This window comes from Meleagris gallopavo, chromosome 26 (genome assembly GCF_905368555.1).
Source record: "Meleagris gallopavo chromosome 26, MGAL_WU_HG_1.1, whole genome shotgun sequence".
Classification (NCBI taxonomy): domain Eukaryota; kingdom Metazoa; phylum Chordata; class Aves; order Galliformes; family Phasianidae; genus Meleagris; species Meleagris gallopavo.
The window spans coordinates 2,400,469-2,426,496 of record NC_139429.1 but is presented as its reverse complement, the minus strand read 5'-3'; the positions used below and the strand labels follow the sequence as shown (position 1 = coordinate 2,426,496).

The 26,028-nt window shown below is 50.9% G+C and overlaps 1 protein-coding gene across 2 annotated transcripts in view; it reads left to right on the top strand.

Annotated features, from left to right (window-relative positions):
• Positions 1–13,582: 13,582 nt before the first annotated feature.
• The window catches only part of LOC100547810 (opioid-binding protein/cell adhesion molecule homolog), a 255,000-nt gene continuing 242,554 nt past the window's right edge, over positions 13,583–26,028 (top strand). Inside the window, exon 1 of one of the 2 annotated variants that reach the window (XM_085209223.1) lies at positions 13,583–13,878. In XM_085209223.1, coding sequence (XP_085065349.1) covers positions 13,818–13,878 — 61 coding nt within the window. In that variant the 5' untranslated portion in view covers positions 13,583–13,817. The remainder of the gene's footprint in view (positions 13,879–26,028) is intronic. The other variant, XM_085209225.1, reaches the window with a different exon arrangement.

Here is a 26,028-nt window from a genome sequence, read left to right as displayed (position 1 = left end):
GTGCCTGGCTGAGCAGCACGTACGTTACTTGCTGAGCAGCCAGCGTGCTTAAGGAGCTAAATTTATTTCATTTTCTAAACTGCAGCTGGGAAAAAATAAGGAGCCATTAGGCTGTCAGTTGTCAGAGCTTTACAGGAGCATCAACGCATCATGTTTTTCTTTACTGAGACATTAAATGTGTCAAGACCTGTGATGGACTGTCTGGATCAAATTCGGAGGGCAGATGGAATGGTGAGCGAGGGCAGGGAGGTTGCTTTGGCCTCCCCAGCTGTGCTGTCGTACAAAGCATTCTGCTTTGTGAGGCACGGGGCCAAATCCTGCCCTTTTTGTCACCGTGCAAGTTGGATTCTAGGAGAAATCTCTTCTTGGAAAGAGTGGTGCTGCACTGCACAGCTGCACAAGGAGGGAGTTGGGGGGTCACCACCCCTGGAGGTGTTCCATAACCATGGGGATGTGGCACTGAGGGATGTGGGCAGGGTGGGTTGGGATCTCAGAGCTCTTTTCCAACCTGAATGATCCTTTGATTCTATGCTGGATGCTTTGGGTTCAGACGTGGGGATGCTCTGGCTGCGTGGGCTCTGGGGTTTTTTACTTTTTACTGAGTTTGGGGGGCATACAAAACCAACCCAAGGCCATCGCCGAGCAGATTTGCAAAGTTCTCCTGAATGCAGTGTTTGGTCTGCATGCACACAAAATGTACGGCAAATATTTCATTTCAGATGCTGGCATATTTGCACTGGCACTGACTGCATTACATGTGAGTGATGAAAGGCTCTGTATAAATATGGTGTTTCCATTGGTATTGATTGCATTAGGATTGCAATTACATTTGCAATGGAGCCGACTGTATTATGTGGGTTGTTATATCGGCAGCCATCATCAGTGCTTGCCCGCGGGCACTTGCTTTTTCCTAGAGTGGGATTGGAGCTGGAGGTCGGTGTGCTCTGGCTGCACAATGTCTGTCTCTATGCACATCCCTGTGCTGGGGAAGAAGCAGTCTCATGCACGGAAGGAAAAACTTTTGAGATGACACTGAAAAGTTCCTTCTTGCTCTCAGTGCTGACCTCCCTATTATAGAAGCTAATTTCTTCACATCATCTGGATAGCAAAATGCCTCTGCTCCTTCGATTCAATCTCTGACTCGCGCTACTTTTTTTCTTCTTTTTGTTTTGTGAGAAGCGGTGCTGAGGGCTCAGAGGTGTTTTTGATATTTTCCAAGTCAATATCCCTTCCTGGTAAGAACAAGATGTAATCTGTGTGTGTGTGTGCTGGCACAGAGGAAGACTCTTGCTGGAATGGGAAGAAAGGGACTTGTACATCCCAGGTGTAAGGAGGGAGGGGATGACTCTGCTTTTTGCTGCCCTCTGAAGCTCGTGTGATGGATGCCCTTTGCTGCCCTGCTTGTAGATGTGGTCTTGCTTTCTCTCTCTGGACTGGAGGGGCTCTGTGCCAGCTCCTTGCCCGAGGCCAAGGAGGGCTCTGATGCAAACGGATTGCAAGCAGATGCCTTGAGCTCAGGCAGCGTTTCCCCAGCTGTTAATGGGAAAGGTCACAGGGTGATGGAGTGACAGCGAGAAGGGGCAGAGGGTAGGGACAGTGGGAGATGAGGAGGTGAGAGGAGCAGCGATGGCTGCAGAGAATTCCTTCATCAATTGCTGAATTATGGAGGTGACAATGAAATGGCCTGATGGCCCGGTCTTGGCCACTGTGGCCCCTTTGAAAGGTGGTGGAGATTTGGGGATTTGGTCTGGGCTCTGCCTCTGGCCCTCAGCCACTGCCCTGAGGGTTTGTCATCACGTGGAGAAAGCAAAATAAAGAAATAAGCACAATCCACAAAGGGGTGAAAGTGATGAGGGGGAGGAAAGGAATAGGAAGGGACACAAAACGCACTCCCTCTCTGACAGTCCGCATGAGTTTGAAGTCAAAACATTCTGTGCATGTCTGCTTTTTCCCTTGCTCGCCACCTGGTAGCTATTATCAGATGACAATTTATTCCAGGCGTCCTCTTGGGAAGAGATTTCACGAGCAGAAAGATTGAAATCCCAGGAAGGGCCGCGATGAAGCTGGGTGGCTCTGGGTGCCCAGCCCAAGCTGTGCTCCTCTGCTCCCCCCCCGGCCAATCCTCAGGCCATGGGAATTCAGCATCCAGAATCCTCTGCTGGCTCCTGCACCCCCCAGGCTGCTCCCCCCGCAGCGCCGGGTGCTTCTCTCTTGCTTAGGAGCTGTCAGGACAAATTGCTGGTTCACACCGTCCTTTTTGTCTTAGCTTTTTGCCTTTGTTACAGAGGCTTATTAGTCAAATTATGAACTACTCAAATGTTACTTAATTGCTAATGACACAGTAATAAGCTGCACTGGGATAAGGCAATCCAAAAACCCCTTTATCTTATCCAAACGGCCACCTTTTCAGTGAGCATTATGCCTTTGCCCTCATTAGTGGGATTGTGCTATCACAGCCTCACTGTGCTTCCTTCCCCACGCACAAAGTTGGACACAGCCCTACGTGCCCCCCCAGGCTCCTCATAAGCACTGAGCTGCAGCACGTTGGCAACTTCGCTTCCCCGACAGTGAAAATAGACTTGTCATGTTTGGTTTGGTTTCCAGCAGATGGACTCACAAATAACTTCATTTGATGGTGGTGATGGGAAGGGGAGAAGGAAAAGAAAATCATCTCGATCGCTTCCCGAGAGTAATCCAATGATCTATGGAGCTACTCAGAAATTAAAAAAAAAAAAATAAATGGAAAAAGCATTGTGAATTATCTGACCAGAATGTCAGCGTGTCTTGAATGAAGTACTTGCAGCACGTAACTCAATTGGCTGGAGTTCCTCGTGTGCTTCAGTGCTGTCTGCCTGCCTATGTGGTGCATTGGAATATGCTGCAGATGCCCGAGCTCTGCTTGTGGGGTTTGGGTGGAGATGCATTGAGAGGGAGGAAATGAGACAGCTTTGGCCTCAGCTGCCCTCCTCCCGCTGGAGCAAGCAAGACCCCAACCAAACTGTCCTGTAACAGTGATGGAGTGATGCTTTGTGCCTGTTCAGGGTCCCTGGTTGAGGTGAGTCCTGTGGTGTGGGGCTGCTCTGCGATGGCTGCAGGCAGATTGCTCAGCTCTGGTTTCCTGGAGTTCAAAATGAGATGGCAAATTGAATTTGTTCATGAGCATGGAGCCTCTCTAGGGATTCCCTTTTAACTCACTAGGCTTGCTTTAAGGGACTTCTTATTCTCTCACAGAAAGGATAGGCTTGGTGCTTCCTTCTTTCTTCCTTTATGATTTTTCCCCTTTTCTCATGGCTTCTGCAGAATATGTCTGAGAGCAGAAACATCCCTTCCCCCACAACCCTTATCCTGGTGCCTACTGTCCCCTGTTGCTCTGCATGCTGCAGCCAGCCAGGAGAGTTTGCTCTGCAGAGAGCTCTGGGGCACCTTCCATAAGGGCAGTGGGGAGGTGAGGTCAGCAAAGCACAGCCCTGCTTCTGGGGATGGCAGAGGATGCAGGGTTTTGGTTTTTTGCCCTTCTCAGAATCATAGCGTGGCTTGGGTTAGATGGAACCTCAAAGATGATGTAGTTTCAACCTCCTGCTATGAGCAGGGTTGCCAACCACTAAATCAGGCGCTACGTGAGGTGGCCCAGGGCTCCATCCAATCTGCCCTTCCTCCTCATCTGCTTGGACGAGAAGCTTTTGGGGTGAAGCACTGCCCCCCAGGGAGCAGCTCTGCATGGGGTGATGGCATGCATTGTGTAGCAGAGCTTGGGCCAGCAGCAGAGCATGTGTTACAGCCTCCCCCAGCTCTACCCAAATTCCCCACCTGAAGAATTGGAGAAGAAAGAAAACACACTTGGAGTTCTTGTATAGCTGAGGGGAGGTGAGGGTGTATCTCTGCTTCCCTCCCCTTCTTCTTCATTTGTATCACTGCTGAAAATGGAGCCCATGTGTGGCTGATCCAGCAGAGGCAGTCCACTCCACGAGTGGACACGGCTCAGTTTCGCTGATATTCCGGTCCTGTGCTTACCCCAGTGAAGCACTGCTAAACTCAGAGGGCTCGTTGTTAAAGCTAAAGTAGTGTAACAAAACAGGAAACGAGGTGAATTTTGCTGCGCTTTAGGTTTTGCTGTGATTTCAGTGTCTGGATTTGTTGTCGTTCTGGGAGCATCAGGAAGGTGTGACTGTAAAATTCACTGCTGCTGAGCTTGACACTGGTGTTGGTGTGAGCTGTATGCTTACAGCATGTCCCTGAGGCTGTAAACCCCGAGGACAAGAGCCAGCAAAACCCTGGGGCTCCCCAGCAGCTTGCACCAAGGGGCTCTGACATGTATTGAGATCTGTGCTCAGAAGGTGCTACTGAAGGGCACGGTCTGGGGATGCTTGGATCTTAATGTTTTACAGCTCCTCTGCCTTCAAACAATGCCTAAAAATACAAGTGTATGCAAATTATAAACTAATTTAGATGATGGAGCATGGGAATATTGCTCCTACTCCCCAAGCATGGCATTTCCAATCATATCTTCGTTTCATTTTTAAGCAAAGAAATCATAATCTTGACATGTTTATCATTCAGTGCCTGCTCCAATTATCTCTTTGGGTTCATTCTATAGTTCATAGAACTGATAGATTATGATCATGTTGTTAGGAGAATTGTGCAGTCATTATTCCTCCAGCTGGAGGAGAAGTTGAAAAACAATTATAAGGAACGATTCTCCTTTGGATTGTTTTGAGTTGGAGAAATAGGCAAGTTCCCATTACCGAGGCCAAGAGCTGCAAGGCTACTGCCACTCTCCGTTTTGATCTCCTGTGATCCAAACCAGATGACTTGTAAAGCTGATTTTCTCTAGCAAGCTCCAGTTGTAGTTATTATTATTTTATGGGTTGATCATAGAGAGATGAATGCCTCACAAGACTCGAAACTGTGCGGAATGCTGATTTCCAGTTTAATTAGCTCCGGAGCGGAGGGGATGCACTGGTGTGTCTCTTCTGGGAGGTGGTGGGGTTAGATCTTCAGACCCAAGGCTTGCAATCAAATAACACAACACCGGCATCTGTGTGTACTTCTGACACGAAGCTGGATGAAACGTGGTTCCCTTTGCTGGGAGATCTGTTTGCTTTCAAAATCCTTAATGAGCCCCAGGGGACGGTGACCCCCAAAGGAAAGCGGTGCGGAAGGAGAGCGCTGGGGCTGTGGATGCTGCAGGCAGCGCTGTGCTCCCAGGGGGGAGCTTTCCTTTGATCCCCAGAAGGAGCTCTCTAATCCCATCCATTAACAGGAGTGGGCAGCCAGAGGCCTTCCTCCCGTGATTGATTGTCCCCAGAGGAATACTTTCCTTTTCCATTCCTCCCGTGCCCCAGCCCTGCGTGCATGCTACTGAATATTTTAGTTACTTGACCAGAAGGGAACAGAATCAGACAAACTCCTTGTCGAGGCATCATTCCCATGCTTACATCTTCCCTCCTCGTCTCCCTGGGGCCTCCCTTCCCCTCCCATCTCCCAGCTGGTGCTCAGGATGTGGGAAGATGGCCATATTCAGTGCCTCAGCTGCGTGTGTGCTTATCCAATTCGGGACTAGATGAACCCCCCTGTCCACCAGACTTTGTTTTGTCTTCTGGAAGCAGTCAATACTGGATGCCTGAGCAGATCTATTTATTTAATAAGGCACCCTGTCAATATTTACGTAGCTTGTAACGGGCTGGGTATTCCAGAGCAGCGTGGCTGATAACTGATGGGCAGGAGGAGCTCTCCAGATGTGGAATGTTGTGATCCTGGGGGGGGGGGGGGAGGAGGAAGCAGCACCTAGAGGCTCAGGTGTGTGGTGGTGTGGGGCAGCATCCTGCCTCCATGCTGCTCACTGCTTCCCTTAGGCTTCAGGCATCTTTCTCTCCCCCATCCCCTCACAGATTTTCTTCACAGGGTCGTTCAAGTTAGAACAGATCCTTAAAGGCCGTCTGCAATGAACAGAGACACCCACAGCTCCATCAGGTGCTCAGAGCCCCGTCCAGCTGTGACCCTGGCTGACTGAAGGGATGGAGCAACATCACCTCTCTGGGCTTTGCTATCCTTACTGGAAAAGCCATTTCCCTTATATTCAATCTAAATCTCCCCCCCTTTTAGTCTGAAATCACCTCCCCTCACCCCATCCCAACAGACCCTACTAAAGGATTTGTCCTCTCCTTTCTTACAGCCCCCTTTAGTTACTGAAAGACAGCTCTCAGCTCTCCCAGGAGCCTTCTCTTCAGGTTGAACATCCCCAGCTCTCTCAGCCTGTCCTCATGGAGAGGTGTTCCATCCCTTCTTGGAAAGTCTATGGCCAGGAGACAGCATGCTTGCTATGAGACCCCGAATTGCTTCTGCTGTAGGTGCTCCTCCATCCTCACGTGCCCTCAAAGGAGTCTCTGGATGGGGTGATGGTTGGGCTGGATGTTCTGAATGGTCTTTTCCAGCCCTAATGATTCCGTGATTCTACGATGCAAAGCATCAGAGCTCAGCGTCGTGGCACAGGGAGGTTGGCTGAGGGTTTGGCTTTTGGAGATTGGCTCTGGAGTCAAGAGTCCTTGAAACTTTAGAGGGAAAATGGAGAAGTAAGCATTTTTTCCTATTTCTGGACATCTAGCACCTCCAGCTCCTGGAGCTAACAGGCTCCCTGTAGCTCTCTGCTTGTTAGTGTATGGTAGCTGGATAAACATGCTTTATTTCTTTATAAAGGGGAAAGGTTGTTTACAAGTTGTAAAGCAGGATGGAAATGTTTTCCATCAGAAGAGTTCCACGAACAATAGCAAAATAATGTTTAAAAAGCCCTTGAAGTGTCCCTTTCAAATGAAAAATCAAAGCGCTGGGATGAATATTAAGCACGGGCAAAAACCAAGGTATTAATACTTATTAATGAACTAAGAAAAAAAAAAAAGATGAAATGCAGGCAAAAGCAGCAGTGTATGTCTGGCATCAAAACCTTTGTGAATCCAGATCTCCCCAGGAGGAGGTCGTGGTTTTGCTTTTAGATCAAGAATTGACGAAATCTCCCCTCACTCCTGACTCCTTTGCTTGCTGCATGGGAAGGAGGGGAAGGGCCCAGCTGGGTCTGAGGGATAGGATGGGAGGACCTGTGTTTCTGCTGAATTCCCCTTCTCCTTTCCCCTGCTGTAGCAGGGATAGAGGAAGATGCTTTCACATCAGCTTCTGTGATGGCACACGCTGACTCAGAGCAAGGCTGCCTTGCTTTGAAGAGCAGGGCCAAGGAGGACGCTGGCCTCACTGCGTGGCCAAACTAATTACAAAATAAAAATATTTCTGAGTGCCAGAGGAGGGAGCCAGCAAAGCACAGGAAATCTGAAAGATTTCACTTTTTAATGACATCTTTTTCTAATGAAATGGGGATAAATCGATCAGCGTGGCACTGCGCTTTGCTTGGGCAGCGTCTGGAGCTTGGGAAGGAGTTGGAGGAATGCACTGGTGCTGAGTTGGGTGCGCTCATTGCAAAGGCACAGCTTTGACTTCTAAAGGGATAAGGATCTCTGCTGTGTTAATGGGCTCTGTTGGTGTTGTTTTTTTTCTTTCTGCCAATGGCATCATCCCTTGTAGGATGTGTTTGTATGGCAAGAGGAGCCCTTACACGGATTGCTGGCACAGCGGGGAGCAGAGGGACGTGGTGGTGCTGGGAAGAGCTGGGGGAGGCAGGGAAAAGGCCATCTGGGAGATGCTGCAGGCAGCTTCTCCCTGCAATGCTGCTGTCACAGACAGGGACGCTTGGCCCTGGCTAATGCAGGCGTTCTGCATGGTGGCCCTCCCAAAATGGTTGAGTCCAGCCCCAAATCTCCTCTCTGGCATCAGGGATGGGCAGCAGCTGGCATTGCCAGGCTCCTTGGGCCTTGCCTTTCTACTTACTTGCATTCCATTCCCTTACAAACTCCCATTCCCCATCAACTTGCCTTGCGATGTGCCGCATACGAAATGGAGGAGATAAAATTACAGTATCTCAAAATTGGCCGGGCTCGGTGCAATATATAACATACCAGATGGCACTCCATGATGCCTCTGAAATATCTGTGCAATAGCGTTTTAAGAAACGTATAAGTGATCAGGCAGCATATGGAAAATACGTTCTGTGCTGCACGAGGGAGCTGTGCCCCCTCTCCTGGCACCTGCTCACCGTGCAGGCTTGGGGTGCGCCGAGCATCGCCCCATGGGACCCAGATACCCTGGGCAGGGTTGTGCCGTGCAGCTGTGCCAAGGATAGCATTGCAGCATTGACTATCCTTGTTTTTCCCTCCTCTGTGCTGCTTGCTGTGTGCCTCCATGCAGCGGTAAGGGATGGGGTGGCAGCTTGGGGTTTGGCTTTGCAGCTGTAGGGTTGTGCTTGGGGTGTGTGCTCTGTGCTGCCCGTGTTTGTAGCGTTATTGGGAGCTGTCAGTCTGGCGTGCTGTCTGTCTGTCTACCCATTGACATAAAATCCCCTGTGTATTGAGTGTCTGTGAGAGCGCCACGGACAGACACTTGCTTGGAGTTCCTGATTTGCTTTATTGCCCTCTGTTCCACACTTCCAATCTGGGAATTTGGATCAGAGCTTGCTCCTCATTTTTGGATTAACCTGTAGAAAAAAACAGAAGTGGAAATCTTGCAGAAAGCAGACTTCCTTTCTTTGTCTTTCCTGACTTTGTCCTCTCTGTTATCTCGACAGCTTTCTATTTGCTGCTGTGTTTCCCTTTAATCTGCAGCCCTCTGTTCTTACCTGAGCTACAGAGGACTGACGAGTAAAACCACTGAACTTGGCGATAAATGAAAGGGAACAAAGCTTAAAATGTTTTCTTTCTCTCTCATTAAAAAGAAAAAAAAAATAGGAAAAGGAAAAAACTCATCTTCCAAAGCACACAGCCCATACGTGATGCCGGGATTATCCTTGAAGCACCTCCTGCTTATGGATCAAGATGCATCATTTCTGCCCTGGTTTGGTTTTTTTATCCCCCCTGTGTTCAGTCATTTTGATCACAGCTAGAGGAACAAAAGTATGTGGCTCTGAGGGGAGGAAACCCTGCCCCAGTGCTGGCAAGGGAATGTTGGCTTCTTATGGAATGGAGAGGCAGATAATGTTTTGTACATGGCAAGGGAACGACTCCTATGGTCAAAGATCCAAGTCCTGAGCGGGCAGAGACTCCTGAAAGCTTTGGTGGACACATTTCCATCACAGCTCTTCCCACCCTGCTGCTGCCCATTGGAGAATACTTGGTGGGAGCTGGGGGCTTTGAAAGTGGCCAGGAGCACACAGGCATGCACAGAGCTTGGCATCTTCTTGGGGTGCCTAAAGACAGGCTAAGAGGCAATAGGCACAGATTGTCTGTGGCACTGGGGTTGGAAGCAGATGATCTTGAAGATCGCTTCCAACCTGAGCTCTTCTTTGATTCTGTGATGTTCTCTTGTGTTTCAAGAGAAAGCTTTATTTTATGGTGAGGATGGTCAAGAAAAGGTTGCCCAGGGGACTGTGGAGAGTCCGTTCTTGGAAGTGCTCAGAAATCAAGGACTTGGTCCAGGGCAGCCTGCTTCAGCATGAGTATGGCTTCATCCCATCAAACCTTCCCCTGCCCATGGGGAGGTGTGACAGAGGCTCAGGGTCATGCAGAGCTCTGGGGACAGCCCTGGGATCTGCAGTGGGTCCCCGGATTTGCTGTGTGCTCAGAGCACGTCTTTGGAGAGGTGCCTCGTCCGGCTCTGGGCTGGTAATGGTTTGTGATGGGAATTAGTGCCCCGTCCATCTGGCCCCATTCTGCCATCTAACGAGAGGAGATAAGTGCACTTAACAACACACCGGCTCTTGTTCAGGCCCCTTCTTCCCAAGCCAGAATCAATAGCAGGTCTCCTCAGCTTTTAGAGACTTAGATCCAGTCTTTTCATCTCTCTCTCTCTTTCTCTTTTCCCAAGCAGCACACGTTTGATTTTTCTCTTTTTTTCCCCCTGCACGCCGCAGAAATTTTCCCATTCTCCCTTTCATCTGAACCCGCACAGCACTCGCCCAGCCAGGGCTGCAGCTTGAGCTCCAGATAAGGAGCCCCGCAGCGCCTGGGCTCCCTGCTCCCCATCTCCACCTGGGTGTGAGCGCTCCTACAAGTCGCCTTTATCTTCAAAGTGCTTTACAAGCACTAATTAATCCTCCCAGCACCCCGCTGCTGTAGGTGAGGGAGCCTTCACCCACAGTGCTGCTTCCTCTCTCCTGTTCCATGGCGTGGGGTTTCTCTCCCTGTGGATCCCTGCTTTGCTTGCCTGTTACTGGGGAGCAGGACCCTTTCCACCGTGTAGCATGGCTGATTTCTGCAGTGTTGCCTGCAGGTTAACACAAACCTGAGGAATGCCTCTGATCATCACCTCTGATGTGGAGGTGAGCGGTGCTGTTTGTTGAGCCCCAGCCTGCTTGCCCTTCTATTTTGCTGCTGCCCAACTGAATTCGCTTTGGTTTGCCTTTACTGCGAGTTAGCTTGTCTGCAGTTGGTCATCACCAGGATGAAGCAGCACGAGGTGATGCATCCACCTGGTGCACACACGCATCTGTGGTGCTGCTGTGGTCTCCTCGTGCATGGAGCTGATGCTGGAACGCCAGGAGCAGGGCTGCAGGGAGCTGAGTTCTCCCAGGGCGGCCTTTGCTGGCATCTTCTGTTTACTTCTTTAGTAGCTCTGAGTTCAGAGAGGCTTTTTTTTTTTTTTTTTCCCTTTCCTTTCCTTCCATGAAATGCAAATCAATAGATGTTGTATTCACATTCTAACAAGATGTCAAGGAGAAAAGGGTAGCCTTTCATTCAGGGAGAGATGCAAACACAGGCAGGGAGAGGCGAGGGGACAGGAAGGAGGGGGGGCTGGAAGGTGGGGGGGGGGGGGCTCTATGGGGTGGGATGTGGCTGTGCCTTGTGCAGGGCACTGCCAGCAGGGAGAGCAGCAGCTGGGCACCAGGCAGTGGGACTGAGCCCGCAGGCACGATGCCCATAGGCACGATGCTCTGTCCCATCCTGCTGGAAAGTGGAGGCTGCAAGGAGAGAGTCGTGGGATCTCCAGCTTCTTAAGGCAGTGCGTTGCTCCCCCATGAGTCTGGGGGGGGGGTCCCAGATGTAAATATGCATTAAGACAGCTTGGGAAAAAATACTGCAGACGCACATCGAAGTGGTGTTTAAATGTGCCCAGCAGACCATAATGTCTCCTTTCAGATCCAGTGCTGCTGTCAAATTTGAATATACAGTTTAGATTCTGTGCCTTATATCAAGAAACAAACAAACCTATACATCCCCAAATATCCCAGAAAAGCTCTGCTGGTGAAGTACATATTTATACATCTTTTATTTTGTCTTGGAAATCAAACAGAACAGGCCAATTCCCTGTTCAGCCCTGCACTAGTGAGCAGCAACAGATGCTTTTGCCCAAGCACGGTTGTTCCCATTTTACAGATGGGAAAGCAAAGGCAGTGATGTCCTGAAAGTCTGGTCCTAGGCTGTGCTTGTCTAACCAGCCAATGCACATGGAAGGAGAGCAGCTAAACGGGTGCTGGGTTTGTTTAATAGTTATTGGAAGGTTTTGGGGTGGAAATGCAAGCCCTAGCATACGGGAGGAATGCTGTGGGAGGAGAAGAAGTAAGAATGTGTTGTTTCAAAATGTGCCCAAATATAGCTTTTCAGCTCTGGTTTTGAAAGCGGAGCAGCATGCTTGTTCTGAGGCCATCAAACACGCTCGTTAATTAGAAATTATTTCTCTCTTCCTTTCTTTTGGTTCTGTGAGGATAACGGTACCGCGTTTTTCCTCGGGTGGGTTTCCCAAATCCTCTGTGAAGTGAAGAGCGATGCCTTTGGGGGTCTGGGGAGGGGTGTAGGGGGAGCTGGCTCACTCAATGGCCATGCAGGGTCTCGTGCCCCAAAATCCCTCTTGGTTGGCAGAACGGGTCCGAGCTGCACAGGTTTGCTTTGGGAGGATGAATTTGTTCACTGTCGGCCATTTGGGTGTCAATGAGTGGAAATCCAGCAGAGAAACATCGCTATGCTCATCTCAGGCTGAACGATGCTGCTTGTTTGTTTTTTTTTTTGCTCACTGCGATGATTTAGCTCTTCCAGAGGTCAAGGCTGCTGTGAACAATGTAGCTTTACTCCCATTAAAAGATAAAAATCCCCGGGCGCGTTTGCTGCATCGTGCACAAACTCACCTAAAGGGGTGGGAGGTGGGGTGCCTTCAGTGGATGACGTGGGAACGGGGTTGAGTTAAAAGCTTTTTAAGAACTTGTGGTTTATTCATGGGGAATAGGAAATGAATAGAGATGGATGGGTGAAATGCAGCCCAAGTTTGTCCTGGTGGTGTGTGTTTGGCTTCCATCCCTCGCTGGGTGAGCGCCATGGTTGTGGTGTTGCACATGGCAGGTGCCCTTCCTGCTCTTGTTTCTGTGGGGGGAAACGCAGCATGGGGGGAAATTGATGGTTTTTCTGCTTTATTTTCTGCTTTGTTGGTAGATGGTGCCTTTAAGGCCAAAAGGGGTGTGGAGGGAGAAGGGAGGTTACAGTGCTGCACCCCCTGGACAAGGGGGGTGGAAAAAGAGATACGAAGGGGGGAGCAAAGCAAAATAGTGGGATGGTAGAGGGCAACATGCGGGAGCTCATGGTGCCAAAAAGAGTGAGTACAGAGCTAAAAGCCCAAAGTCTTGGCTAAAAGCACCTTTAGGCTGGCCTGCAATTAAAAAGAAAAGAGACTTAAAGCCTAAAAGTAATGGGGAAAGAGATGGTGTTGTGCCAAAGGAGCCGTTTTAGTTTGCCTTTATGCATTTTAAAAGGCTCACGATATATTTTTAACAAAGCCGCGATGAATATGAAACAAGAAGCTCTTTCTGTTGTTTGGTGAATGTCAAAAGCAGCGTTATTCCATTTGGAAACTTCTTAACAGCGCGGCAGAACCGATCCCTGGGGTGCAGAAATGCACTGAGTTGGAGGTGGGGGGGCTGTGTGAGGGGGTCTTTTTGGCTGGCAGATATCATTGTGCCCCCATGAGGAAGCTGGGGATGGAGCTGGGGGGCTGGGGCAGAGGGATGGATGGCGGTGTGTTGGGGATGCTCAGGGCTGGGCAGCGGCGTGGGAATGTGATCTGGGGGGCAGGGAGAGGATTTAAAAACTCTGCTTTGGTGGAAGCTGGGTGGGGTATCGGTTTGGGGGGCAGCAAGAGCAGAAAACCCCGTTCTGGGTGTCCTTTGGGAGCTGCTTAACGCACAGAAGGGCGGGAGGCTGGGGGGGAAATAGTGCTCTGGTTGGGATGCAAGGAGACAGTTCTCTGTGTCAGATTTTTGTGCAAAAACCACCCACTCACGCTCCCAAGCTGGGAGCCTCTGCTCGCCTCCCTTGGCAGCAGGCAGAGCTGCCGGCTGCTCCTGGGGGGGCCCCGCGAGGGGCGAGCTGGGGGGCTGCCAGCCCCGGCTGTGGGCACGGTGTGGGCAGGCATCACTGCCATTGGGCTGAAGGCGGCCGTGGGACGTGCGGGTCCTTGTGCCCGATGGGGTGATGCCCGTGTTTAACTCCCCGGTGGCACAGAGAGAGTGTGCGGGTGTCAGTCAGCAACCCGAACCAATGGGTGCCCGGTAGGAGGTCTGCTTCCCCGTGCACGGCCGGAGCTTTTCGGGCCAGTTGTGCGTGCGTGTGTGCAAGGAAAAATCGGAGCCGCTGACTGCCTGCTCCTGTCTCTCTCTCTCTCTCTCTCCAGCTCGCTAACTCAGTCTCCCTCCCACTGCAAACATTGGATTTAAACCTGCTCAGCATTCAACGCAGACGAAAGCAGCGGCGGCAGCAGCAAGCAAGCAAGCAAATCAGCCGCGAGCCGACCGCAGCTCCAAGATGTACCATCCTGCCTGCTGGATCGTCTTCACCGCCACCACTGCCCTGCTCTTCATCCCAGGTAGGCAGTGCGGGAAGCTTTTCATCCCCCTGGGGCCGGGAAGGGAGCGGTGCAGAGGATGGAGAGGTGCTGGGGGGACCCAGACTTGATGCCCGTAGTGCTTGGCTGCACGCAGCAGCGAGTTGCTCTGCAGCAGGGCTCGCCGAGCGCTTGCAGCGGGGTTCAAGGCAGCGAGCTGGCCTCTGGGGAGAGCTGTGGGTGCTGGCAGTGCAGGAGGGTGGCACTGCACATTGAGTGTGTGTGCTGCCTGCATGGGAAGAGCCGGTTCCTCTGTCCAAGCCCTGTCTAGACGGGGTGGGAGGCAGCTCTTTCCCCTTCCAAGTTGGGCATCTCCTGCATCCCTCTCTCCTCTGTGAGCTGTCGTGCTGTTCACCCTGCTCCCTCACATCCCTGCTGATTGCCACCGGGCTGCCAGCCCTGTGCGTCCTTTGACAAAGTGAATATGAAGCCCCCATTGTGGGCACCTGCAAGAATGAGCCCACCTGCAGCAAAGGTGCTGAGCTGCTTTGTGCTGGGCAGGAGGCTTCTAAAATGCAGACTGGCCTCATCCCCTCTGCTCACCGGGATGAGGGGGAGACGTGAGGTTTGCATTGAGCACCAGCTCTGAGCTGATGCTCAGCGGTGGGGCAGTGAGCACAGCTCTGCAGCGTATCCATGGGGAGGGGGAAGCAGCAGAGTGGGCAGCAGAGCTGCTCCTGGGGGACAAGTCACTGGTATTTTCAGACAAGGATGTGTGCTTCTAGCAGCTGAAAAGATTGCGGCCCCTGTTGAAACAGATGGGGACTGGATGTTGAGGCTCGGATCCTATCTCAGCCCAACATGTGTTTTTCATGACTGTCAGTGAGAATTATGTTGGACTCAGGAGGGCAGGGAAGATGCACAGCTGCAATTTGAGCTGTTCTCTGTGGTTTAGTTCCAGCGCTTCTCTGTGCTGGGCTGGGCTGTGTGAGAAGCTGGAGGGGGAGAGATGAGCTGTGTCATAGCTGGAAGACAGCTCTCACCTCTGTGAGAGAGCTGTGATGAGCACAGGAGTGCTCAGGCTCCAAGTTGCTGCTGGAGGCTCGCATCACGGGACTGTCTGTGTCCAGGGGTGCAGTGCCTGAGGGGTGCCACAGCCATGGGAAACAGCCACTGACATGGGCTGGGGATTGATGCTGGGGTCCCACTGATGCTTGCTGTGGTGACAGGGTGACATGATGTGGGCTGGGCAAGACGTGCCAATGGAGGGCCTCCTACAGCAGTGCCTTTAATGTGTTGTCTTTGGCTCCCCAGCAAGGCCACGAGCCAAAATGGTGCACCTATAGCGCAGCAGAGAGCACGTGAGAGCAGGGATGATGCACTCATCCATTGGGGAGTACAAGGGATTTTAAGGGGAAGTATTGCAGCGTCTTATCTTGAGCAAAACATGGCAGTGGGTTTTCCTGACGTGGGGGCAGCTTCTCTGCCCAGTGCTGTTGGGTTGAAATTGCAATGAAATGGATGCGAGGCAGCATCCAGAAGAAAATGGACCATGTAGTTAAGCCTCCAAAACTTGGGAGAGGTTTCTTGATCTGCACTTTGCCGTTGTAGCTTTGCCTTCTTATTTATATTGAGCAGCAATATCTGCTTTGGCTCTGAATGTCCCCTGAGTCAAACCAGCCTAGGAATTTGCCCAGCTGGGCTGAGCTGTTAATCCATCACACTGAAACCTGCTGCCTGCAGTAGAGGAAGGAAAGCGTTCTGGTGTGCCAAGCTGCTGCCTTGGTCCTTTTCCGACCCCTGGGGCCTGCGTCTTCCGTTGGGTTTTTAATGCTGTTGATTTTTTTATTTTTTTATTTTTTTTTGCAAGCAGAATCCCACGTGCTCTGTGCAGGTGATGCTCCCCTGGGATGTGCAGAGGCTCTTTGTGAAGCGTGAACTCTTTTCCTCACCATTTGTGTGTGCATCCTGCGGGAGTTTCTCATGGGGTGGTTAAAGTGAGAAGGGAACCTGCTTTTAGAGGTGTAATTAGAGTGAAGGGAAACATCACAACTTGAAGGCTCCTGCAGAAAATAGCACTGCGAAGTTATTATTAGCTGTAATAGCTTATTTGCCAGTTTTTTTCCTCTTTCTCTCCCACCTCTGTTCTTTGCTTTTCCTTTTTATTTTCCTCCTTTTACCTTTGTTAGGAAAGATGTATATTTTTTTTTCCCCCCGGGACTCGCATTGTCTCGTTACCAATTCACTCCTGTGGAATGTAAAGACACGAAAGGTTAATGCAGTAATGAAACCCTGACCCCTCTGCTCATAGATAGCGTCTTACCCTGTAGCTCTTTATTTCTTTGTCAGACAAGTTCCCATGCAAAACGATTTCTGAAGCTAATGTTGTTGTCACCCGGTGGCTTTGGGCAGGGTTCCTGGGTGACATTGCTTTCTGAGGTGGGCTCCTCCTGATGGGAAGGATGCCGTTATGGCGTGACATCATGGCTCTACTGGTGGCAAAAATCAATGCGCGTCAGCTTGTTTAGACATTTGTATTGCTGCCTTTGCTGGCTTGGCAAAATGACTTGTCATGGCAGGGGCTCCTTCCCAGCTGGGGCTCGAACCCTGCAGGCTCAGAGCTGTGGCAGTGCAGGCTGCAAGACAGCTGCTCCTGGTGCTGCGGGTCCTGGCATCTGGGAGCCTGCTGGGCAGAGTCCCCAGTGCCCTGCTGTCACCTCTTGCATGTAGGACTTGCTTTCTGCACCCGCTTGTAACTGAGCCTCACGTGGGCTGTGTGGCGTTGGTGGTGGATGAGAATGCAGTCTCAAATGAAGAAATAGGCATGGCAGGAGTTACAAAGGCTGTTTGCTCCCTGTTCAGGAGTGATGGCTGGGCTTGGGGGTTTACTGGATGCCACTGCCATGTGGGGCACAGCTGTGACCCCTCTGCCAAAGGGGATGCAGGGCTGGCAGAGAGCTGCTGATCCCTGCAACTAAGCCAAAGAATAAGTTCATACAACATAAGTTCATTTATCAACATTAGTTCTGCTTCAGTGTCGTTCCAACTTAGACTAACAGGGATTTTCTGAGCTCTCTCAAAGGCTGGGGATGGTAGTGGCTGCACTGCCGTGGCCATCAGCCCTCCATCAGTCAGAGATGTTGGGGAAGAGATCCCATTAGCAGCCCTATGCCCTGGGCTCCCATTTGCCTTTCCAAGTGGTATCAGGAAGGAACGTGATAGAAGAAGGAGCAAATGCAGCTTTTCCTCTGTGCAAACCCTCTGCATTGTAAGTTTCTGGAACAGTTTGTTCTAGGGGCTTTGGGGCTGCTCTCTCTGGATGCTGCCTTCCAGGGTGCACCAAACTGGATGGAGGATCTTGCTTTGCTTATTCCAGCAGATTCCCTTTGACAGCATCCCTTCTGTGTGTCGTTCTGTGGTTGCAAACAGCTGGATGGAGGAGTCTGTTGGTGTGAGTCTCTGTGAAGTACTGACATTGGAGCTGAAATGAGAGAAATGGTTCAAAGGCACCAATAGGAGCTGGGTACATAAACTTGTGCCTTTGAAAATTTTCCCCAAAGGCCTGAATGTTTGGTTATGGTGGATCTTAAGTTGCATAAACAGCTATGTTCCTATTTTACTCTTGAATATTCAATTTGAAGTTTGTGCTCAGCTTGGTTAGAGCATGATGAACCTCTGCGTGTTTGCACCCAGAGCTGGTGGTCACCCACTATCCTGTCCCCAAAAGAGGTCACCACCAAAACCGAATATGTTCGTTACACACACATATATATACATATACATGTATTTTTATTTTTTTTTTCCTTATCAAAATCTATGGGGTCACCTGTGCTCAAAGCTGACCTGCGGTCAGCCTGGGCTTTGCAGCCCTCTCCTTTTCCCATCCCCAGACAGGCAAATCCCAGCGCTGCTCCCAGCTGCTACTGCGTGCAGGGTGGGCTGTGATCTCAGCTGTCAAACTTGTCCTCTTTTTTCTTTTTTTGTTTAAACTTAAAAATAATAACAGCTCTGCCAGAAATCTCCTTCCCTCCCTTTCTCTAATGAAGGCATGGTACTTATAATTACCAATGCAGCAACTACGCATACAGAGGTGGCTTTGACACTTGCTTCTCAGTGGGTGGGTTTTTAAGGAAACTCCTCTTTTTTTTTTTCCTTTCTATTTTTTTCCTTACTTAGAGGAAAGAAACACATACCTCACTGCTTCCCATAAGCTCTGGGAGTGCGTTACCGTGCTCTAAGGGTGACTGAATATCTGTGGGCTGGATTCTATGGCTGGACACATCAGCCCAGCCCATCAGCAGGGCTCAGCCTGGTGGGTGCCATTGATGTGTCAGTGGGGCCATGCAGGGATGCTGGACTTGTTGCCTGTGCAGCACAGTCATGTGCCTGCGGGACACGTGTGCGATGAGGCAAGGAAAGGGGGGAAGGAAAAAGAAAAAAAGAGTTATTTTTAGGTTTACTTTTCTGTGAATTCAGCGCTAGTGAGAAGTGCTGGATTGACAGCTCTGGAGATGGAAGCTTTCTGCAATCCGCAGGGAAGGGGAGCCCAGCACATTGCCCTGCTGGGTCCGTGCTTTGGGATGGATGCTGAGGTTGGAGTGCGTTGATCTGGGGTGAAAAACAACAGGAGGTCTGTCCTGTTGGCCAGGGCTGCCCACTGGTGGGTTTGACATGGGGTAAAGCCTCCTAGTGGGGCACGTAGGGTTATCTGAGCTGGGGACTGTGGGTTCCTTCATGGTGGCGAAGTCAGCAGTTGCTTGTGGACCAAATGAACCTACAGCAAAAGGGCTGAACTCCCTTCTGTGACAGCAGGAACATTGCTGCGTCCACTAATAAAATGGCCCAGGTGCATTTATCATAGGCATAGAACCATTTGGGGTGGAAGGGACCTTCAGAGGTCATTTAGTCCAACTGTTCTGCAATGAACAGGGACGTTTCATCCCCACGTTCCTTGCAGACCATGGAAGGGGTCTTCACAGCAGGCTTCAGGCTCCCAGAGCAGCACCAGTGGAGGGCACTGGGGGGGTCCATGCTGTGCATCCCACACGGTGCCTCCAAGGAGCCTTCATCCACACCCACCCGCCATCCCATCGCCTCTTCCTGCGCCGCTGTTTACTTCTGGCTTTTGTTTCCTGTACTTGTTGCTATGCATGTAGCGTGTGGAAGGAGCTCCAGCAAATATAGGCCACACTTTGATTGTTCAGCAAGCTGGAAAATGATGATTATAATTTTTGACAGAAGGGAAGGAGGGGGAAGGAGATCTCTGGGCTTTCAAATCTGCTCTGTCATAAGCAGGATCTTGCAAGGGCCCTCTGACTTCTCCCTCCCCAAAGGAAAAGGCGTTTGCATAGCAAAAGGGGCTACAGGAAAAATTCTTCTCTTCACAAGGGCAAAACAATACTTACTCCACTAATCCTTCCACCTTGTGCAGCAGTCTTGTCACAGCACATAAGCAAAATGCAGTTGGCATTGGCCAGTAATTGAACGGGAAGCATCCGAGAGAAACCTGGAGTTGGATGCTGCTAAAAAAAAAACACCCCTGTGTCCCTGTTAGACACAGCCATGCACAGCCATATCCCAGGCACGTGTCTGACTACGTCTGGCAATGCTGGCTGCATCAGGGCTGGATGTGACAGGGACCTCCACCCAACCCCTTCCCATCCCACGCAGTTGGCGTTGGCCGTCTGCTCCCCGCTGGATCTCCCTGTAGTTTTATTGAATAGCTTCGGCTAATTTTCACTTTAATTTTTCTTTTTTTTTTTGTCTTTATTTTCATGCGATCGCTTCTAATGAGGCTAATGACATTTAGTCTCCATGGCGGCGCATGTTAATTTGGTGACCAAAATGTCAGCGTGAGGCGGATGCGTCCTATCTGCCCGCGACAAACACTCTGCAGACAAAGGGGCTCTGCTCCCAGCCGTCCCCTCCTTATCTCAGGGCGTACAGGGACAGACCAGGGCATTTGGCAGAGCTGCCCTCTCACTGTCCCTCCTCTTCTGGCACCGGGCTCTGCTGCAGAGCCCCATGAGCAAGGGAGGTGAGGAGTGCTGAAACGGAACCTTGGGAGCAAGCTGGTGCCATGTAATTAATCAGATGTCAAAAGCCCTGAGCAAAGTTAGCTTTGATCAGTAGGGAAATCTGTCAAGCAGGTCGTTCTGCTGCCCGTGGCGTTCTTCTGTCTGTCTCGGCCCATCCATCTGCCTTGTCCCTTCTTAATGTGGCCAAGGTGGCAATCTTCTGCAGCCAGGTGGCACCTTCCAGCCTGCGAAGCGTGGGATAGCATCTCCTTGTCACATCACTAGGATATAGTGATGTGACCCTCCTTGCTGAAATGGGACCCCCTGCCATGGGCTCCTACAGGTTGGAAACAGGACCGTGGCCGTAGGCTGGAGGTGGATGTGGTGGTGGTGGAGGTGTTGCAGAGGTGGGAGAGTGCTGCTGTGTAAACTCGGCTGCCTGCAAAGTCAGGGGATCAGGAGCAGCCCCAAAGCTGAGGGAGGCAGGGCTGAGACTGCAGGTGGCTGCAGGAGGAACAGTGACTTCTGATTTATTGTACTCAAGTCTTACCAACGTGTTGAGCCTTAGGAGCCTGAGCCGTTTTGCTTAAGAATGAGTCCCTTTTTTTCTGCAATCTGTGTCCAAATGCAGCTGAATTTGATCTGTTCTCCTTTGATCTGTTCCTCCCTCTCCATTCTGCGTAGCAGGAATGGATGAAGATTAAAGTTTGCAGCTTCTGAGCAAACTAGGTTGCTCATCACTGCGTGATACCCAATTACCTGCTGATACCTCAGGAGTGAGAAGGTATTGATCCTGCTTGGATTTGAACTTGTTGAACCAGGGAGTCTGGATATTTCAGATACGTTGCTTAGGACTCATCATTTCCTATAGGACCTGGAGTGCAGCCTCTGCGCCCGCGGTGCTCGGAGCTGGCGGAGGTGGCTCTGTGTCTCTGCCACGTGGGAAATAACCAATAAGTGATAAATAATAGCAGGTGCACTCTGCAGAGTGCACGCGGGACGTGGATGTAATGAGTCCTGTGATGTGCACGAGGAATATCTCCATTTTTGCAGAAAACGAATTCCCAGAAGCTGATATTTTCCCCCTTAAGCCCATGGCTTTCTGTACCTCATCTCTGTGAGCTCCCCAGGCTGCAGAACTCTTTGGTGGCATCCCCTGTGTTTGCCTTCCTCCAGTCTTCTGCTGGCTGTCACGTTCACAACTAGAAACAGCATTTTAATTAAGAAACAAGAGCAAAAATTCTCTCCAAATCAGGTGGTGAGGGGAGGCTTGAGGGACTGGATCGAAATATTCATTACTGAAATGCGGTATCAGGTCTTGCTTGTGTGTCATGGTTGTTCCTGTAGATCTTAAAACACTTCACGAAGAAGAGAAATTTCATGGTCCCTGTTTGTGCAGACAGGGAAGCCAAGGAATAAAGAGGGAGAATGACTTGCCTAAGGCATGCATGGAGAGATGTGTTAAAAGACACGTCCTTGCTGTAGTTCCAAATCTGAACTGGAGGCTTCTACGTGTTTTTCCTTGTGAAACAGCGGGTTTCAGATTCATCCTTTGAGAAACACAGTCAAAAGACTGAAATCAGTGCATCGAACCCCAGAATTTCTCTGCTGTGCTGAAGTGAAGCTGGGGCACCAAGGCTGGCACCTGGGGGCTGTCAGAGCTGTGATGCCCAGTGGTGATGTCTGGAGGTTGCTGAGCAGACAACAGACATGGTTGGTGAGTGAATGGGCACTCTTTGCTGCTGTTGGTGTAGGCAGGAGGGCAGCACGTTCTGGATGCCCTTGTCCTTCCATGCCTCGTCTCCATCCGACTTCTCCGTAGGTCTGAGAGTGCTGATCTCAGAGCTGAAACCAGGAGGCGAACAGAGAGGAAATTCTCAAGCACGCTCTTCTCTCAACCCTTGGGCTCAAAATGGAAACACTCTGCAGTTGAACTGAGAGCACACATTTATCCCAGTAATGCTCGCCGTGCTTCTGCTCTGTGCGCTCGAGTGTCGCCGGCTGCTCCGGGGCTGCTGGATGCCTTTGCCAGCCTTTCCTTATAGTCGGGGTGCTTTATCTTTATAAAGTAGCAATAAGTGGACAGTATAATATATTTCACTTTTAATAAGGTGTTGCCAGTTGCACACACTCCGCAGAGCAATTAGTGTCAAAAGCAGCTAAGCAATGGCGGGGAGCCGTAATTCGGCTGTTTACCGACCTGGAGGATTTATGGGCAGTCGTTGGGGGGAGCTGCGGTCGCGGCTTGGCCAGGGATCCAGGAGGTGCTACGTGCTGGCTGTAAAACCACGAGCCTGCGAGCTCATGGAAGCTCTTAAGAGAGGTCAAAGTGAGCTGCTCGTCCCTTGTGTTGGCCCATAGGGCTGGGGCTTGGGAGGAAGTATCCAAAAGAGGATGCTGAACCAGCCCCGATGTGCTGGCCAGCCAAACTGTGGCTGGGAGGACCTCTTTATTCTTCGTGTTGGTGTGGCAGGCAGCTTTGTGGTGTGATGTTGTCCTCTGTGCTGCTGCAGGGCTGGGTTGCATCTGGATCAAGTGAGGTTCGGTGCATGGCTGGTGGAGATGGCAGAGATGGGGATGGAGAGGGGAGCTTTTATGTCTTGGGGCAGCCCTGCTTTATGGCAAGACCTTCAGCTTCCCCTCTAAAGGAAATGGTCGCAACATTTGGTTTCTGACTTGAATGTAAGGAATATTTCTGAGCTTATGCCCCTCTCCTCTCCCCCACTTCCACCCCCTGTTTCTCAGTTCAATAAAGTTCCAGTTCCTTGGGTTTGTTCTCCAAATTGAAAGCCTTCCATTTTCGCACCTCTGTAATTGGTGCTATCTGTTGAGAGAAACTCTGCAACACCAGCCAGCCAAGGTCAGGAGGAGCTGAATTGAATTAAAAGGAAGAGAAATTGGTTCGAGGTGGGCAGAGGGCCGCAAAGGGAACGATGCAATTTCTCTCCTCGGGGCTCCTGATGAGCAGAGAGAACGGCAGCTTCCCCGAGCACCTGCGGGGTGCTGACACCGACCCACCCACACCTTCATCTGCACACGGAGGTGGGCACCTCACGACTGCAAACAAGGAGATGAGAACCAGCGCCGGGTCCTTTATCTGGTCAGCGGGATGAGGCTGTGCTCCTCCAGCTCCCGGGTTGGGATGCTGACAACTGTCACTGCAATGACCTTGCGGTGATTAAATACAGCAAGAAATGGTCTTTTTAATAAGAAACTAAAGCTGTGATGCAAGCTGGTGGCTGGGAGATTTAAAATGTGGTGCTGTGACCCTGCCACTAACTCAGACCCTGCTGTAGGGCGAAGGGTGAGGGTTGAGATCCTCTGCTGTCCTTAGCTGGGCTAAAACCAGAGATCTCAGCAGAAGTCAGTGTGTGCAGCCCTGGGGTGGCACGGCTGTGGCTCACGAGCGCTGCGTGGAGCTGCCTCAGGGGTATGGAAGTGATGCTCACAGCTCTTATTGAGCTGCTTGGGGATTTTTCCACTGCATTTTTTTTTGTTGTTTTTCCTTGAAAAAGTACTCCTTACTGGCAAAAATTGCTCTGGGAAGTTGGTTTGCTTTGAGAATGCAGTTTGCAGGAGCAGGGGCTGTGTCCTGGGCAGTGCTGCAGCTCCAAGTCCCTCCTCTGCCCTGTTTCCCAACCTATAGCCTCCATTCCACCCACGCTGGAGCTCTCCTTCTGGATTCATAATAGTGCTTACGATGCAGTTGGCCCAAAGTCTCCCCAGCCCAGCTAAACGTCCGTGGCTCTTCAGCAGCAGGGCCATGCTGGCCCTGTGAGCACTCAGATTAGAGTGGCTCCACCAGGAGACTGCAGCAAGGGGGAGGAGATGTTTCAAATGGTGGAATTTCAGGGAACAAGGCAACAATTTTCCACCCACTTCTGAGCTGGAGCAAAGCCCTCCCAGGCTCTTTTTCTCGCTTCCCAGCTGGGCTGGCATGGGGATATGGCATTTATTAGCAGCAGTATGAAGGCAAGGGGCCAAAGGAGCTTTGGTGGATGCCAGGCTCAGCACCCGGTGCCCAACCACTGCTGGTTGCTGGTGGCTGTGCTCAGGGGATGTCCCCAGCCCTGTTTATTCCTTGGTATTGATGCTCGTGGCCTTGCTGTGCCGTGCTCTCACCTGGGGCAGGATGGGGATGGTGTTGTGGCTGGAGGCTGCAGAGTGCCCTGCAGCCCCTGCTCTGCCTCTCCCGTAATTTATACAAGAGCAAGCCGATGTTCCCTTTTAAATTGACAAAGGCAGAGAATGGAGCTCGGGAAGCCCTCTGACCCCAGAGCCCTGGTCCATGAAAATTACAGGCGCTGTACAGCGCATTTCCTCTTGATGTACTTGCAGTGGGGAGATGCTGGTTAATTTGCCAGGACTCAGAGGTGACCTGGGTTTAATAAAGAGGATTAATGGATTTGAGCTAAAGGTCTCGGCTGTTTGGAGCTGATAGGCTTCTCCTTCGAAGACACCACAGCAGGCACAGCTCAGCCTCTTGCAGGGGAGGCGGAGGCGGTTGGCTGAAAGGAGCGTGCTGCTGGGTAACAAGGGATTTCCTCAGGGTTAATGGCCAGACAGGGCAGCCCCAGATCCCCGTGACCTGCTGCATCTGCTGCTCTCGTAGGGGTTAACAATAGCTGGGTGGAAAGGATCCCGTGTGAGGATCTGTTCTAGCACCAGTGTTGGGGATGAGGTTGAGCATCTGCTGCTGCTGCGCTCTCCCTGCACACCTTCGTACTGCTCAGGGAGCAGTGAATTCCCTGCAGTGCTGCTTCCTGGCTCCAAGCTGGCTGTATGTATCCCCATTATAAGGCAGTGGAGCCCTTTGGATGGGAGCAGCAATAGGCAGGTCTGCTTTCCCTGCCAGGCAAACGTGTGTGTGATCAATGCAATCAGCTCACCCTTCAGCTCCTTTTTTGGGTTGGATGGAAGAGATGCTCTGACTGAAACCCGTTTATTGAGTAGAGAAGGTGCAGTGAAATTACAAGCTGTAGCTTTTACCAGCTCTGGCCTTCTGTCTTGTATTTTCCTTATCCAACAGCTTGTCTGGTATTATGAAGCATTATTCTCTTAAAACCCCATTTTTCCCTTTTCAGAGGGGTAAGCAAGCACTCAGCAATGCATCCTTGGCCAGCCCTGTGTAGAAACGCTCAGCAAGAGATCTGCAGGGCGCAGAGCTGGTTCATCTCACAACTATTATTTATATCTGTAAGGCTGAATACTGACCTGCTTTACCTTAGTGCTCATCAGGGAAATCCAAATGAATGATTTCCTAGTAAAGCTGAGCACGGGGTTGGAGTCAAAGCTGTTTGCACTCTCCATCCAGTGAATCCCAGAGCTCTTTAGGACAGGAAGCAAAGGTATTAAATGCATTGCAGTGGAATTAAGTGCAGGACCCTGAAAGCGTGATTCAGCAAATACTCTTGGAGTTGATGTTCAGCCTGCTTGCAATGGGTTGTGCCGTGCTGCTTCAGGTGGAAGCTGTAGAGGGAGTTTGCAGATGCCCTGGGCATCTGCTTACATGGCATTTTTTTTTGGAAATCCCTGGGGAAAAGGGACTTTGGCTGCCCTTTGTTCCACCTTTGGGTTTTGCTTCTTTAATGATGTTAGAATTGCTGGTCTCTTTTTGTTTAGAGGAATCCACTTTGGTCCTGCAGGGTGCTCAGAGCCCCATCCAGCCTGATAGGGCATCTGTCACCTGTCTGGGCAACCTGTTCCAGTGCTTCACTACCCTTATTTAAAAAAAACAAACAAACAAACAAACAACTTTTTACTTACTCCCAGTCTGAATTTCCCCTCTTTTAGTTTGAAATGGATGTGCAGTACCCGGGTGCAGTGCAATCAGCCCTGGGGATTCATCCAGCGCGCAAATAGCAATGCCTCGGCCAGGAGTCTGCTCCCCAGGAACACCCTGGTTTGATGCCAGCAGCATTCTTTGCAGTCAGGTCAGGTGCTTTTCCTCGAGCCAAGCCTCGCTCAGAGCTGGCCCTGCAGCTCTCCGTGCTGCTACCTGTGGGCTCAGCAGCGGGAGCGCAGCACTTTGCAGCAGCATCTTGCAAATGAGCCACGCTGCACCCGGGCTGCTGCCTTAATGCATTCAGCCCGCATTGTCTTCCCTCCTTGCCGCCTGTAATTTATACCTGATGTTGCCATGTATTATTTAGTTAGGCATGAGAAACGCCACTCG